The 18631-nt window shown below is 28.0% G+C and overlaps 1 protein-coding gene across 1 annotated transcript in view; it reads right to left on the reverse strand.

Annotated features, from left to right (window-relative positions):
- The window catches only part of LOC107441526 (cell adhesion molecule Dscam1), a 406695-nt gene that overhangs the window by 12571 nt on the left and 375493 nt on the right, over window positions 1-18631 (reverse strand). Inside the window, exons 23-24 of the mRNA XM_043043535.2 lie at window positions 18060-18117; window positions 15225-15291 (exon numbers count right to left, since the gene is read on the reverse strand). Of these exons, the coding sequence (XP_042899469.2) occupies window positions 15225-15291; window positions 18060-18117 (125 nt within the window). The remainder of the gene's footprint in view (window positions 1-15224; window positions 15292-18059; window positions 18118-18631) is intronic.

The following is an 18631-nucleotide window of genomic DNA, read 5'->3' on the forward strand; positions in this document are numbered from 1 at the left end:
ATGTTCACAGCGAAAAAGGAAATTAAGCAATCGATAAATTCCCGACGGGGAAATATTTCTTTTTTCCCCCATTTCTAATTCAAAACTTTTTCCCTCCTAGATTTTAGTAACGTATTTTGTCCAAAAAGAACTATCGAGATAGCTTCTATAATTACCATTTTTTTTTACTTCATACCCTTCTCGGAAAATGTAAGCTTGAACTTCACGATGAAAATTTTTTCCTTTTTTTTATAATTTTATTGGTTAGCGGGATGTAAAATTAAGCTTCCGCGGGCAATAATGACAGTTCTAATCAATGCCTGGGAGTTTGGAGTTTGCAAATTTTATGAAGCGTATCTTTTAACTAATTACTTCTCATCGGAATGAAATAATTAGAAAATTAGACCATGCTGAAAATAAGTTGCTTTGATTCATAGGCAATGACAGATTTGGGATATTTCAATGCTTTTATTTTTAGGTTGAAGATAAACGATAAATTATACATTAAAAACCAAACAAATTCTTTTTTTATATTAGAAGAAAAATGTTTAAATTAATTACAGGAAAAACTGTACTCTTCTACGTCGAAAATTATGTGACAGATACACTGACTACATCTGAATCGACATTTATTTAAATTTATGATTAATTTATAAGCAAAAGGTTCTTATATTAATGGTTTGACGATTACTAAAACTGTTATATTTTAAGGTTGTGGCATTTATTTATTTTTTTTGTCGTATGCCTGTTTAGGCAGTGGGGGTGCGATTGTTCCTGTTTTTGAGTGGCGCCATCTATGGCCAGAAATTCGACTTCTGCCACGCCATTTACACAACCACAACCCGTTCATAGGGCGGGTCACATTCACACACAAAGGAGAAAGGACATAGAAACACACAGAGAGAGAAAGAAATATTCATGCCTTGCCCGGGATTCGAACCCAGGATCTTTCTGATGCAAGGACAGTTCCCAGCCCCCTACACAGGCCGGTTGGCAAGGTTATGGTAAAATGAACTGTAAAAAAATAGTATATGTACTTGGCACTCTTCTTTAGTCCTTAAACTTGTTCTTAAGGAACTCCATTAACTATGATCCATTCAATAATTAAGATCCAAAAATAATTATTTTTTTTAAAAGCAAAGCAAGAGACATCACTTTTGTGTTTGTTATTTAGTTACTTTCCAAGCGCTTATTTTTTTTTCATTCATTTATAGATGGAGAGAGAGATTAGATGTACTTTTTTGTAAACTTAGTTTTAGTTCTTGATTATTTCAATACAGTAATTTTAAAATTGTTTGTACAATCATAAGTTACAGTTTTTAATGTATCTGTAGTTAATACTTTTAACCTATAGAGACATCAAACGAAACATTGATTTTCCTTAAGGAGTAGTCAGCAAATGATGCCACACTTTTTTTCTAATGTTTGATCCCTTTTGCTCCCTTTGCCAAAAGTGTCACACTTTATTGTACCCCTATCAAACTCATCACATCTCACTCAAGTTTAATGACATTAATGTACACTACCAGTTAAGAAACAAAGAAAATGTTATACATCACATTTAAAATTTTATTTTTAAACTTAATATATGTGTCCTAATAACTCCATCCTGAGAGAAAGGGGGAGATTTGGACAAAGGGTTCATCACCGTTCCCCGTGAAAAATACCAATTTAACACAGAAACCAAAAGTTTCGAAATTCATGGATTACTGTCTGGGGCAGGAACTTGGGACATTTTTAACGATGAGTGTATTTCTTGGAGTGAGATGACGTATAACTGAAGAGGCAAGAGGAAAGCCTTCGGGATGCTTTGCATTTGAAGAGGTCCTTCTTGAAGTCAAAACTAATCTTCGTGATGGATCATGGCATGTGAAGACCATGTTTTAATACGAAAAAAAGCAAGAGGTTTTTATGGAAATCGAATGAGAAAATTTGGATATTTTTGGAATATATGAGTTTCTTTGGAAAAGTTTTGGAAAGCTCAGGACTGGAAACAACAACATAACTCAAGAACAAACGAAAGACTTGAAAAAGGAGAGAAACTCATATTACTAAATAAGAGTTTTCTTGAATTGGAACCAGTGAATGAAAAAAATTACAAGAGCAAGGCTCTATTTTAGGCATGTCAATCTATGAGCACTACAAATCTACAAATGTTAATGATGGTGAAGAAAAAGATTGTTGCTATCAACAGTTTCAAAATTTTGCAAAACATGATACGATCATTTAAATAGGTGATTTGAACCCGAAAATTGCGAAAGGGACATCCAAAGATGAGAAATGAACCCCAGAAGGACAAAATGAAAATGGGGAACTGTACATCAATTTCTGCGAGCTGAACAATTTTGTGATTGAAGAAAAATAATTTAATCATAAGAAAATACGTAAGTTGACAATGGTTTCTCCAAATGAATTGCATAGAAAGCAATAATCATATTGATATAAATAGAAAATCTTTCAGGTCCATGAAGGAGGTCAGAGGTATGAGAGGTACTGATGCAGTATTTAATGACAAATTAAAAAAGAAAAAAAATTAGACCGATGACAACGATTTGAAAATATAATATAAAAATAAATTCTGACGAAGTTGATTCCTTCTCGTCTTGATGCTTGTGAGAAATTTCTGTATTTAATTGTCTCAAAAATAATTCCAATCAAAATCTTCCACCCAAAAAAAAATCATAATCGTAAAACGTATTAAAATAAAAAACAAAAAAAATATTTTTATTTTCTGTTTCATTAAATTTTTTTTTAATAAATTTAAGAAAGTATTTTGGAAGCATAGTTCAACTAGCAAAGCGAAGACTCCCCAAAACATTTTTAGACGTCAAAGAACTAAACGTCAAAACAGGTCGTTATTCCTGCTATCTTATGGCAAATGTTTTCGGTCAGTCATATCCCAATTAGCCTCCGAATTTTTATATTATTATTCAAAGCTTCAAGGAACAAATCTTATTTTAAAGTCAATTAAAATTTTCTTCTCATATGATTAGTTTAATTAGAATCAATAAATATAGGACTTGAAATTCGCCTTCATTCAATTAACAATTCTTATTACATGAAGTGTACTAAAATAGGCTTACATATTGAGAACAGTATCTAATAATTTGAAAATTAATTCAACTTAAATCTGAAACCCAGAAATAAATAAATTCAAACAGTATAGTCAGATGAACGTTTCAGAAAGAATATTTTAGAGAGACCTTCCATTTTGTATAGTAAAGACTCGTCGAAAATTTTTTCGACTTCAAGGAAAGAAATGTCCAAACATTTCACTGTCTCCTCAATCATTAAACTATAAATCCACTGTCCTTCTTCTTTATATTTCATTATTAGAATTTCCAATTTTGAAATGCAAGCCTCATTTGAGAAAAAAATCGAATTTTTAAGTTCACTGGAAGCAATATAAATCGACAAACACCTAATCAATAATCATGCCACTTAAGATTCACCTTCATCGACTTAACTATATTATACCTGAAAGTTCACTACGTCTTTTGTATCTTGAGAAAAGTTTCAGTGCACAATATTTTTTTTAAAAAAAATATTTGAATCTGCAGTCCAGATAAAACGAAATTCGAAAACTGAAGCTAAATGAACATATAACTGTTATTTTTAACTTCAATCAAATGCCTTTTTTCTTCTTTTTTAACTCATAATTCGAATACTCGAAGAACGAAATTTATTCAAGTTTAAGAATGCTCGCTTCGTTTAGGATTAAATCGAGTCCTTAAATAAACTTTAAATTGCAGTAAATCAGCAAAAAATTACCTGAAATTCGCCTTCATCCACTTAACTAATGTTATAACTTAAAGTACGCAGAGTCTCTTGAATCTTGAGAAAAGTTTCAGTATCTAATTATTTGGAAATAAATTCAATTTAATCTGCAGTCCAGAAAGAACGAAATTCGAACAGTGTAGTCAAATGAACATTTCAGAAAGAATACTTTAGAAAGACCTTACAACTTGTGAAGCAAAGACTCGTCGAAAATTTTTTCGACTTCAAAGAACGAAACGTCCGAACATGTCACTGTTCCTATTATCTTCCGGCAGATGTTTTGTGTCAGTCGTTTCACTGCTAATCCGCTAAAGCTGCCCTTTTTTTCCACTTTCTTTCAAACAATTCTTTTATTCTCTACCGGAAGACTGGAATTGCTTCAGCTTTATTGTATTTGAAACGTTTCGAAAAAAAAGATGAAATCTTTTGCTTCGATGGGAAAGAAGACTTTTATTTTTGACAATTAGGTACGGGAAAATAACACAAAGAAAGATAATTTGAAAGAGCAATACTCAATCCTCTAATGATGAATTCGAGTAGATAGTATTTTACTGGAATCAGTGTAGCAGATGCACAGTTTAAAAGAAATCTAATATGTTGTTTGTGAAAAAATTCGGAGTGTTTCTTTTTGGCGTCTTATACTTTTTTCAATAAATACTCTTCATTTATAAAACAAAACGAACGGTTTTAGCTTAAATGATTGTTTTAAACACACATTAATTATACAAAGAGATGTTTGCAGAAAGTAAAGTGGTTTTAACATATTTTTCTTTTTTCATATTGTTTGTTTCCAGAGTGAAAAATACACAAGTTTTGTTTTACAAACAAATAAACTAAACCGAATTTTGTTTCAAAGACTAAATACTGGAAAATGCTGAAGAAATATAACAGCAATTACATTCATTTCAGTTTTATATTCGATTTCAGTTTTTGTAGCATCTATTTTCAATAATTTTGAAATTTTTGAAATTGTCGTTGTTTAAACTGCGGTATGTTTTAATTTTTTAATTAACCTCAACTTTAAACAAAGAAAAACAATATATCATTCATCTGAAATGTTATTTTATCGCGAAAAAAATCTTCTTTCTTAAAAGAAATGGAAAAGAATACAAATAATTTTTATTAGAAATGTTTCGTTTTTTTACTAAATTTTTTTAATAAAGAAAAACTATTTTAAAAGATTAAAAAACATTTTAAGGCTTAATAAAAAAAATACTTCAGGATTAATTTTTAATTGGAAAACTGACTCATTTTTTTAAAATATATATACAATGAAAATGAACATTTGATTCCTCTCTAAAAATAAATTTCTCATTTTGAAATAAGAAAATTACATTTTGTTTTGAAGACTTTTCCCAGTTCATAATAAATTGATTCCTTTTTTTGCTTTTCTCTTTTTTTATTACAAGCTTCTTGAGCTTAGTAGTTAACTTTAGGAAACATTTAAAAAAAAACTACTTCTGAGGAAGACTTTATGTTAGATACATTAAACTATGCAACATTAAATTTTATTAAATTATTGAATGTTACAAACGTTATTGGAATAGAAAACTAAGTAAAAATCCTTAAGCATTTTTAAGTGAAAAATGGTCTTTTGCTTGGCAAAAATCTGTCTTAGATATCTAGTATTGTTTTGATGAATCATTTAAACGCAATAACTATGAATTCTATGGACTTCGGTAAATGTAACCTTGTTAATCAGAAGTCTTTTAATCGAAAATAAAATAATTTAACGCAATTAATTTTTCTGATTGAATAACTGCTTTTGGTGTTTAAAAAAAAAGCTATAGATACTTACGAAACAAAAATAACTTTGGTAATTTACTTTTACTCGTGATTAATGTTACAAAAAATAGAATTAGACATTTTTTTATATATATAATTATATTAGTAGAAACATTTTACTAAGTCATTAGCAAAACCCAATTCCGATCAGAAAAGCAATCGATCTATAATATTTCTAGCTAGGATATCTCACTAAGTCATATATTGGAATCAGTTGCTACGTTGCATTAGCAGGGGAAAAAACGTATAGTTGTAGTATTGGATGGAAAATTACTTTTGAACTAATAACATATTTGCTTTCCTCGCTGCTTTATAGATTTAATACACATTGCTAATTGCTTTTGTTAAAGTAATTCTAAAACTTCTTTGATATTAAACGTTCCGTAACCTACGATATGAAAAAATCCAATTTAAGTGTCCTTTTGCACGATGTATTTTAAATTATAATCTTCGTAAATATAATTTCCATTAATTTAATGCGTAAAAAATTCAAATTCCATTCAAAAGGAAAGTGAAATGCTTCTAGCATTTTTTATGTAATTTGTTCCAGTTTTTAAAAGTACAACTACAATGACGAATTCCGGAAGATTTCTCGTGAATCTGCCCTGTAAATGTCATTAAAAAAGACATTTATTTCACAAAGTCATTGATTTTTGCAGAATATTAATTGAGAATATTAATTTTAGAGAATTTAAATTGTAATAAGTATTCTTTAATGAACAAAAAGTGCTGAATATATTTATTGGATGAGTCTTTTGCATTTTCGCAATTATTTATAAGAATTTTTTACAATACACAACTTTCTCTTTAGATAAACTATTGTTTTGGAAGAAAAAAAGTGTGTAACTAGACTACTTTGTGTGGTGCAGACCCTGAATCGAGAAAACTTAAAGTATTAAACAAATTTCAATAGCAGTAAAAAAATCTAGCAATTTTGAATATTACATTTTTGTTTGAAAATTAATAGCAAATATTTTAAAATGTAAAACATTTTAATTAAAATTACGTTTTTCAAAGTATTTATCAGAAAGTATTTTACAATATAAGTCTATTTTAAGTAATAAATCGTTTATCTAACAAAATGCGTAACTCAAAAATGGGAGATTACTAAGTAAAAAAAAAGGAACAGAAACTTAACACTTGTCATTTTATGCCTTTATTTAGATTTTTTGTGCAATATTTTTTTGTTCACTGTAATGTATTGTAGCTGTACTGCCTCTAAAAATGTTTGTTTTTGCCTCGTTTCGGTTATGAAATGATTATGATATTTTCTCCAAACAGAAGGTTTGGGATTCGATTCTCCTCTCTGGTCTGGTAGGCTTACATGTCACAATATTGTGGCTGTGGTAGCCTGGTTGGTATGGCGTTAGGCTCGTGTTCGTGAGAACATAAGTTTGAACCTCGCCAGTTGAAAAATCCTCGTGTATTAAATGGTGACTGGTGTGCACGTTAAATCTGTCGGGGCTACAAAGTCCTCCGAGTTCACATAACCGTAATAAATCAATACCATAGTAAACCAATACCCGTGGATGAATGAATGGAGCTTGGTTGGGTCCTCCCTGTAAAACGGGCTGTGACGTGAGCATGGCTAAAGTCTCATTCTTGGCCATAGATCACGCTACTGAAAAACAAGAAATGGATCCTTTGCTTTAATTTCGCTTTTCCTTAGCAGGCTTGCTAATATTGGCAAATAGCGTAAGTAACAACAAGACAGACTATTTACCCTATGTTCGACATATGGTAAATTACTTACCATATGTAAGACAGAGAATAACAGGAATTTACAAAAAGCAAAAAACAGAGCTAGACTCTATGTTTTTGGCTGTATTTGTGTTTAAAACAAAATACATATTTTTGTAGCCATATAAATTTTAAAGATAGCTAAACACTTTAGATCCAGAATATGAAATCAAATAGAGGCTGATTTTTTTTTTTATATACGTTATTTTTTCTACTTCAAATCTTTTTTAAATTTTTTATAATAAACTCGCTCTACAACTTTTTGTTTTACATTCATTCAATGTATATGTAAATGCTACGATTTTTCGTATTCATAAATTATTAATGTTTTACTAGCTATTTCTATATTTCAGAGTAATAATTAATGACATTATCAGTTACTATTTTACAACTTGCATGATTGCTATTTAGGACAAAGAATAAATATTTTGTATGAAATAATTCTTAGTTTTATGTAATCGAACTTTTATCTAAATTTTTTTTGCGAAACGAAATGTTCATTGTATGAAACAAAAGTTCTGGACAAAAATTTATATATAAAAACAGTTTCAAGTAATTAAGTCAAAATTTAAGTTAAAAAAATTAAGTTTAGTCTCCATTTAAGTTAAAAATAGTTATGTATTTATCTCAACTCTAGATAACTTATCTAAAAAATTTTATTTAAAAAAAAAAGATATGTTAAGTAGGTACGTGAATACTCCCATAAAAGTATATACTGTACAAAATAAACCAGATGTTGAAAATGATGAATGGTAATGAATGCAAAATAAAAGACATGACAGAACATTCAAAACATTTTTTTTTAAATAAGAGGCATTTGTAATTTAAGAAATATGTTTATGTCTTCCTTTTTTCGTGACTGCATTCAGTTTGTTTCAAAAACAGCAAAACTACTTCTAGAAATGAAATATTTTCTCATGCCATTTGCAGATAATTTGAGCAGAAAAAAAGAAGAGAACGCCTCTCTAAAAAGCCAACTTTTATTTTCGATATTAGATGCATTCTGAGACTCAATCGTCTAATGGAAGATATCAGGTGTTGCAGCAATTCTATTTTTTGATTTTTTTGCCCACAAGCGCCAAAAGAAATCGCCAAGAATGCACAACAGTCCTACCCGAGATTTAGAATTTCGCGCAGCCATACTTCTTCCATTTCTTTAATCTCTTAAAGGCAGGGATAATCAATAGAAAAATAACGTCAGCTTCCGTTCTGAACAAAGAACTACATTCAGGTATGGTAGCTAAAATTTTCATTAAATTGATTAGATTTTTTTCATGAAAAGAAGAGGTATTTTTAATGCTGTTTAGTACTTTTTGTGTTGTGACAGCATTCTTTCATTTAGGAAAAATGAAACCAGCTTTTTTCTTTATTTAGTTGTTATTCATCCATCTAAACCATTTGAAAAGAGGAATTATTCAAAGAGCTTTGTTGGCAAAAAATGTCACGCAATCTGTACAGTTTCAAGGTTTTTTAGAAAGTATAAGACGTGCTTTGAGACTTCTTCTTTTGTTACTTAAAAATGAATTTTTTTTTAAATTTATTTCTTTGCTGCGGAGAAATTTCGAACAATGACATACTTTAAGTGCAAGCAATTTTGGAAATTAAAAATAAAGACGCAACATTTTTCATATAAAACAATAAATGGTTTTGTTTATTTTTCTTATTTTTTCCAAGCTTTAAATAAAAATGCTACTTTTTTGTTAAACTGAATACTTTATAAGTATTCTTTTACGAGAGTTAGATTCGGAAACATGCTTTAAATCTGATTAAAATCCCATGCTTGAATAGAAAAATAAATATCAGATTTCACGGAATTTTTGGAATTCTAAAAAGTATTTTATTCCACCAACTACTTTAATGTGAATCAGACTATTTTTAAACTACCAGAAACAATTTTATTTCTTTGAATATGGTGGTTTCTAATTACATTGTTCAATGTTTTTTGATAAATGTAAAAGAGCATAAACATAAAAAAAAGTATTTTTCCATTTAAATTTTTTGAGCGTTTCTGATTTTATTCCAGGGAAAAATTTAAAATCGCAGAATTGGATGAAAATCTTATGATATTTTTAAACTTATTTTTCATTGTCAGTAAATGAAGATTTATTTAAAAAATAAATTTTAACTTAAAATACAAATATTTAAATTAATAATACTTGTTTTTTTAGTCAATATTCAAATTATGGCACACATAACTTTAATAATAAATACAAAATCATTTAGAATTTGGATTATATTTATTAGCGATAATGTGCAGTGAAATGTTCTAAAAAAGTAAAACATTCCCGCAATAGCCCGTTATGGGCATGAGGGTCATGGCGGTTAAGGCTTTGTAATTTCATGACCAATATTGTCGCAATGGGGTCAGCATTACGCACAGACCTCCAAATAACTAGTACCCATCAATTTGAGACTTGGTTCTTGTCTTCAAACTGTCACTGGGGATCAAACCCCAGTTCTTCACAGTGACGGTTCAGTGCCTTAACCATTGAGTCATCACGTATCTCAACTAATTTTTACTTTTCTGACGGACTCGATTAAAGCGAAAAATTGTAATTGAACGATTCAATAAGTAATACAAAAAATCAGACAAAATTTTTTTTTTCTGTGCAAAGTTAATTTTTTAGACTTTCATCTACAATCAATACGATATTAAAAATAATTTAATGCAATTTACTGTAAGCAATTCGAAATCATCACGTTTAAATTAAACGGCATTATTGTAGCAATAGGGTTAGCATTGCGCACACACCCCCAAACGACTAGTACCCATCAATTTGAAACTTGGTTCTGGTCTTCAAACAGCCACTGGGGATCAAACCGGCAGCTCTTTACAATGACGGTTCAGTGCCTTAACCATTGAGTCATCGCGGATTTCAACTAATTATTACTTTTCTGACGAAATATAATAAAGTGAGAAATTGTAATTGAACGATTTAAAAAGTAATACAAAAAATCAGACAAAAAAATTTATATTTTCTGCGCTAAGTTATATTTTTAGACTTTCATCAACAATCAATACGATACTAAAAATAATGTAATGCAATTTACTGCAAACAATTCGGAAAATCACCACGTGTAAATTAAAAATACGTCGTATCACTTCAATATACAATATACAACACAATACTTTATCATACAATATATTTTTAGAAGAGCTTCTTTATTACATGTATTTCATTACAAGACAATTGCTTCTTCGTAGCAACGCAATTTTCCAAACTGATTTCGTGTCCGATTTACCAGCAAATTCCATTTCCTAAAACAGTTACACATTGTCGCAAACTGTTGTCTTTGCATGTTCCTACGAAAGGCCAACTCCTACGCAATTAAGCAGTTCTGATTACATAGGTAGAAGTCTACATTACTTTGCATCCTATCAAAGAATCTGATGCCGAGATTATATTGAAGTGAGTGGGGAATTCGAAGGTTGTCGCAAACAAAACGATCAATAGCAATCAAGATAGAACGAATAGGGGTGCTCGCACGGAGAATAATATCACACGGGGTGTTACAAAAGGATGGATGTCCGAGTTCTCGGATGACAATAGATTCAATCAGCAAGTTGGCTGAATTGACCGATAGTGTTTTGGTCTATCGGTTGGATCTCTTTCACTTTTTCTCATTGGAAGGAATGGGTTGAAAGAGTGAAAAGTAGAGAAAAAAGGTCTTCAGTGGGTATCGCAAAACTATTCTAAGAAGAAGATTGATGAGGCTGATTTTATTGAGGATTGGACGTGATTTTTATTTGATTTTATGGTTAGATGAAATCAAAATAAGATGATCTTTAGAAAGACTAGACATTTCTTTTCTTTCCTTCCATTTTTCTTCTTGTAATAAGAGATAAGTATGTTATTAGGAATTCATAGTGACATATTCGCTAAATTTGTTTAAACACAAAATTTATATTTTTATTTTAATGTTGTATTGTTTATTAAAAGAAAATAAATAGATTATGTAAATGTATCCTCAATATAAAAACAAATAAGGAAAAAAAAGTTCCCTCAACTCTATAGTTAAAAAATTAAAGTAATGACACTAGTCTTGATTTTTCATATATTATTTCATATATCATATTGAAATTTAGAAATCATAAAATAAGAAGTATTTAACATTCTTCATTTACATGCTCTTTGTTTTGTTTTTTAAAAAAAGTGTAATTTTCTATTACGCGCCATAGATGTTGTTATATATACTTGGAAGACATAGTTCCCCTTAGAATGTTCTAATAATTTTTATAAGTTCATATAGTTACTAAATAGAACAAGAAAGATAGAATTTTGTAAGAAACGAATTTCGGATTGTTTTATTTTATTTAGTAAATAATTTATGCATGTAGAATACAACTTAAGATTTATGTGAATAAATNGGCTGATTTTATTGAGGATTGGACGTGATTTTTATTTGATTTTATGGTTAGATGAAATCAAAATAAGATGATCTTTAGAAAGACTAGACATTTCTTTTCTTTCCTTCCATTTTTCTTCTTGTAATAAGAGATAAGTATGTTATTAGGAATTCATAGTGACATATTCGCTAAATTTGTTTAAACACAAAATTTATATTTTTATTTTAATGTTGTATTGTTTATTAAAAGAAAATAAATAGATTATGTAAATGTATCCTCAATACAAAAACAAATAAAGAAAAAAAATTCCCTCAACTGTATAGTTAAAAAATTAAAATATTGACCCAAGTCTTGATTTTTCATATATTATTTCAGATATCATATTGAAATTTAGAAACCATAAAATAAAGAATATTTAACATTCTTCATTTACATGCTCTTTGATTTGTTGTTTAAAAAATTTTATTTTTTATTAGCCCCCAATAATTGTTGTTATAAATACTAGGAAGACATAGTTCCCCTTAGAATGTTCTAATAATTTTTGTAAGTTCATATCTTTACTAAATAGAATAAGGAAGATAGAATTTCGCAAGAAAGGAATTTCTGATTGTTTAATTTTATTTAGTAAACAATTTATGCATGTGGAACGCAACTTAAGGTTTATGTGAATAGTCAATAAGAGTTATGCAAATAATTTTTCTTTCTTCAATATAATTTATTATTTTCTACAATAATGTTGTTATATTTCGAAATAGTTTACTCTAAAGACGTAATAATTTGAGAATGTTTTTTAAATGAAAAAAAAAAAAACATTAAAACACCAATTTTACGAGGTAAATTTCAATGCTAACTTTTGTTCTTGTATCATGAATGTAAATCAATAATTCAAAAAATAAATAAATTAAAAACAGAATATTTTATTTTAAACTTCATATAATATATAAAAGAGTATTCATTTATAAAGTATAACCATATTTAATAATAGCGATAAACTTTTGACTTATTAATATTTTAAGCTAAATTCAGCTATTGTTCAAATAATATTATATTTCACAAAATAATCAAAGGAGGAAATACAGATAAAATAAGTTACTAAACTAGTTCCATTTTCAAATCACTAAATAAAGGAAAATTTATCTCCAACCCTTATAGAATCTTAGACAGAAATATATGGGAATATGACTCTATTATACATCACCCGCAACTCCCTTCTGTATAATTATCTCCTTTAAAAATAAAAGAACGAATCATACTAAAAGCAATCACAACGTTTAACTCAACCAGCGTGATCTAAATAAGGAAATTTCCTTCCCTATGAATACAGATAGATATATTCTGCAGGATCGATTCCCCAATCGGGAAAAGCTGCTTACAAACGATTGTCAATATCCAGAAGAGATTCTGGACCAATCAGTGGAAAGGATTGAGAGTTCTAAACCGATAGATAATAAATTGACCCTTCGCAAGAATGCACCAGTGATTTGTAGAAAATTGGATGCAGACTATGTCAATTGGACTAAAGGAAACAATCTTTGTCTGGTGATATCAACGAAGTACTATTCATTTTAACAAGCATTGCGTGAGAGCTAATCTCGGATCACGGAATATATCTTCATTTTTGTCAAAATATATCTTACCTGTCTGCTCAAGATTTAGTATTTCTTTTAATATTTTAATGAAATATTGCTTATTTTGTCAAGATTTGAGAGAAGTTTTGCAATTTTTAAAAGATATAACTTCAACACTATTCAATTTAAACAACATTGAATGAGAAATAATCTCCAGCCACATCAATTAATTTAAACATATATTTTACATTCCTAATACAGATTCCGCTTTTAAAAAAAAATGGGGAAGTAGTATTTATTTTTATAAAATCAGCATGAGATGTTGCCTTTTTAAAATATTTAACTGAAATGCTATTTATTTTACTAAGCATTGCGTGAGAGATAATCTCGATTCATAAAATATATTTTTCGTTTTGTAAAATTATGTATTACCTATCTGTTTAAGCTTTAGTATTTCTTTCAACATTTTAATAGAATATTAATATTTTGTCAAGCTTTTGTATTTGAAAAATAACATTTAACTTAAGAAAAATTCATTTTAATCAATATTGCATGAGAAATAATCTCGAGCCAACTTTATTTAATTAAATTAAAGATGTAAAATATTTAATTAATAAATATTCTATTACAAGAATAAGAACAAACCACTTTAAATGGATGAAAATTCTTCCCGATAAAATAAGAACCTATATTTCCTGCAGAAACTGCACCGATATCTAACATCCCCCGGATCACATTCTCGAGTGCCCAGCCCTTACCCCATTTGTTTTACAACTGGGTATGGTGCCACTGGCTTCAGAACTTCGTGAGATCCTCTACAGTAATGATATTAAGCTAGCGAATGCAGTTTTGAAGGCACACGAGGTCATTTAACTGCCCATGGACACGATAAAAAAATTATATATATTCTAAATGTCTGATAAAAATTTAAAAAATATATTTGCAGATGGATCATTTAAAAAATATAGTTATGGAATTCTTATTTCAACTAATCAAAACATTTAACTAAAATACAATTCAATTTAATATTTGTGCATTTTGTGACAGATATTCCCAATAAATCAAAACAGTTTGGATGCAGCACAAACAAAGGAACAGAAGAAGACATACTACATTTTCGAATCTTTAACAACTTCTAAAAACAAACAACTTTTTAAGCCTCAAAAAAGTGGTTCAACTCTAAAAGTTATTTTTGTTATAGAATCGAAACTATTAGCATGTTCATTTTAAGTCCATTAATTATTTGTGCTTTATTCATTTTGTTTTGATTTGTTCCTACCTAGCACAAAGTAAAAATTATCTTCAATAAGATAATCAGAAACTAGTTTAAATACATTTTAATTTCAGTACATAATTATCTGATTTATCCATCTCATATTTCGTATAGTATGTTTATATAGAGATACTATTGGGTTTAGCAAGTATTATTTGAGATTATGAATTTTTCAGTTAATTAAATGAATTACTACTTTTGTTATGTTAAATTTTTCCTTCTTAAAATATTAATACCTGAAATATTTTCTGTCTACCACAAATTGTGCATGTTTTTGTTAAATACTTAATGCAGACATAATATTCAATTTGACAAGCATTGCTAGAGATTTAGAATTGTTTTAAATTATTTAATTAAATACTATTCCTTAAAACAAGCATTGCATGAGAGAATATTTTGAAAAGGTTACAGCGCGCCTTATTTTTTTAAACTATATCTCACAGGTGTCATTTAAAAATAAATAAAGAAACTGGAGCACTCTTCACTACAGCAAACTTTACGTATTTTTAGTTTGTATTTTTAAGTTCGTATTTTTTAGTTACGTATTTTATAGTATTCAGTTTAAAAATTCCTAAATAAAATACTATTAATTTTAACAAGCATGAATATAACAAGTACTATAATATAAAATACTTGCTTATCATAGATGTTGTAGTTTTTAAACATTTATTCAGAACAGTATACATTCTATTGACTGAGAAATATTCTCGAACCAGATGTAAAATATTTTAGTTTTTATTATAACATATCTTACCTGTCTATCACAGATTTTAGATGTATGCTATTTGCTTTCATTGCCGCCATTGATAGGTTACCATCAACTATAATAAATTAGGAGAAAATGTTAGTGGGGAAGAAACAATTATATGTACTTCTAATTTTAATGATTGTACTAAAAATAGTTCATGTACTTTTTATCATCTCCCCTATGAACCATTTTCGTTATTAGTTAATTTATACTAATTACAATAAAAATGTTTGGAAAAGAAAAAAAAATATGGATGCTCTTAATTAAAATATTTATGAATAAATTATAGTGTAATTTATTATATGAATTTAAAACTATATATAATTGCCGCTATTAATTTGAGAAACATAATACATTTATTAAGTTATTTATTATTTACTTTATTGCATTTTTAATTATAATAATCAAATAATGAAGTAGAAAAATGATAAAAAAAAGACAAAAAATTTTGCTTAAATTTTTATTCTAAATTACATATTAAACTAATTATATATTTCTGCTAGATTTCTTGCATTTTTATTTAAACCGATTCTATTGAAAATAGAGTTATAGAGCGGATAGATGTATAGAGTTACTAGGGAGAGATAGTTATAGAGTTACTAAGAGCAACCCAGATACATAAAAGTATTTATAAATGTTTAGAATTTAAATATTTACTCACAAATTGAAAATTACAAACAATGTTTGAATATACTTCAATTAATGCATTTGAAGCTACAGACTTTCAGAAATATGAAATAGCAAACTTGATAGCATTTTCTTTCAATCCATTTTTCAAAAATATTAGCAATGTTTCCTCATATGAAAACTCGGACGTAGATTCATTTTTTTAAACATTTTAAACTTTGACAGCCTTAGCTTTTTTGGTTACAAACAAATATATATTTACGTATTTTATTGCATTATTCAATTTCATGTGTTAGATATAGAATAAAAATTTCTAACGAGTACTAAAATAGTTCATGCATCAGAATCTCTGAATTTAAAATCACTATGAATTTGCCTAAGAAACATTAACAGCAATGCAAAATTTCATTTACACACAATAAAAAAGAAAAAATTTGTACTTGAAAATTAAAACAAAAAAACTATTTCGTTAAATTTTTGTTTACTATTATTAGTAAATTTTCTCTTCTTTAACACACTTCATTAAATTACTAAATTCTCTTTCATAAATTATGATACAACTTCTACTTGAATCATTTTTCAAAACTAATTAATGCATCTTCATTATTCAATTAAGAAAACCAAAATGTTATGAGCGCTATTCAAAATCATTTATTATGCAATTATTTTAAATTTCTAAGTCTTTTACTCATAGACAAAAATATACAAATTCTGGATAATACAAAAAATCTTTTAAAAATGTCACATAAATGTCAAACACAGTACCGATTTTTGTGCATAAAAATGACGCTTTGAACTTAATGTCTTTAAATCTAAAATATTTTTCAGGTTTCATAACTCAAAAAGGCTTGATCACTGCTGACAACAGAACTAACAGACAGTTTTGACACCAACATACATTCTTACTTTTATCGGGTGCCCTTATTTCATTGATTTTAACTCAAAAGTTAAGGGTTCTTAGAACATTTTGATCGATAATGCATTCAAGATATTTTCTTTTCGGGGAACAACGATATGAGCTTGTAACAAGATCATAGTTATTGGATTGACATTACAAAGATTGGTTTTTCATTAGAAAAATTGGCGTACCAATTAAATCCTTGCATTCATTTCTAAAGAAATGACTCAAGTAGCAAACTCAAATAAAAATATATGATAGACTAAAGTTGTTTGGGAACAAAGTAAATCTATTAATAGAAAGTTTTATTAAAGCAATTGACTTCTTCAGGTTTCGCACGAAACAAATTATACAGTCAAACTACAGTGTATAAGTATTAAATATTTTTAAAAAATGAGTAATAAATTTTAAACGTTCAAAAGTTAAAAAATTTTATAATAAATATTGGTTTATATCTAATATCTCTGAAATAAGCAAAGAATTGAAAAAAATAATACAGAAGGACTTAAATATCCATAATTTGCTGCGTTCTGCTTAAAAACACGAGTGATTTATTTTCACCAAACTTAAAGATTAGTTATAAAATATGTTATCAGATGGCGCTACTGCAATCTTTTACACAAAAACAATTTAACACAAAACACAATTTAACGCAACTATTTAACACAAGCAATTTAACACAAGCAATTATTACACAAAAGCATTTTAAACATTGTTTTTGTTACATTTTAGATCATTTCAAATATTAACTTCCCGAGTTATTTATGTTCACTAAATTTAAATAAATGAAGTATGTCGTCAGATGAATTTCAACATTGTTTTTTGCTATGTTTTCGATCATTTCCGAAATTAATTGCGCATATAAATAATATAATAAATTATTCTCTATGGAAAGTTAAACAATAGTTTCAACACGACGAATTCAACAATATTCTGGTAGTTTAAACCATACTTTTTTTTCTCACAATAGAAATTAGTGATGAACCATAGAACCGTTCATATATACTATAATCTTAATTTAGCGCTAGTGTTGTATCAAATTGTCATACTTAAACTAGGTATTGCTCAAATTTATGACTCAAGAAGTTTAAAAACGTGGTTTATTCTAACATCTTTCTAAGATTGCAGATAATGTGCTCTATATCATGATTTGAGGTACCAACACTTTGCATCAACACCATGCACAATGTTGAATTTTTCTAATAGTGTTAAACATATAAAACTAATAAGACTGTAGTGTGAAAAATATAAATTTCTTATAAACATAGTTAGATTTTTAACATAAAACTACCTTCAACAACAGAACATCAACTAACCTTGTAAAGGTTCATGTGTCCGCGTCCATAACTTCGCATAAGATGTGTATTCACCCATCTAATGAGAAAAAAATCACAAATTAGAGGGTGAACACACATTTATAATAGTCAATATAAAAACTGGACATCAAATAAACATTCAGAAAACAAACAGAATCCAAATTTAAATTTTAGACTTTCAGATGAATTACTGTTTTCTGTAATGTTTAAAGAGGTTTAACTTCAGATGTTTATATATATATATATACACTGGTTATCATAAATTAAGGAAAATTCACAAAAATCGCGATAACTCAAGAAATTACACATGGAATTTTATGAAACTTACCCACAATATACAACACATAGTAAGGTATTAAACAACATAAAAAGAAATTATCAGACATTAATAGTAGTATAGAAATTAGCACATGTATAAAATAAACAAATTGGAAGTATCGGTTTGCAATAGAAAAAGTACCTTTAATATGGAATATGATTGCCTCTAGAAGCAATACAGCACAAACAGCGATGTGTGATGCTTTCAATTATGCGGTCTATCAGTTCAATAGGAAGTGAGAGCCATTGCTCTT

Source organism: Parasteatoda tepidariorum, chromosome 8 (genome assembly GCF_043381705.1).
Source record: "Parasteatoda tepidariorum isolate YZ-2023 chromosome 8, CAS_Ptep_4.0, whole genome shotgun sequence".
Lineage (NCBI taxonomy): Eukaryota > Metazoa > Arthropoda > Arachnida > Araneae > Theridiidae > Parasteatoda > Parasteatoda tepidariorum.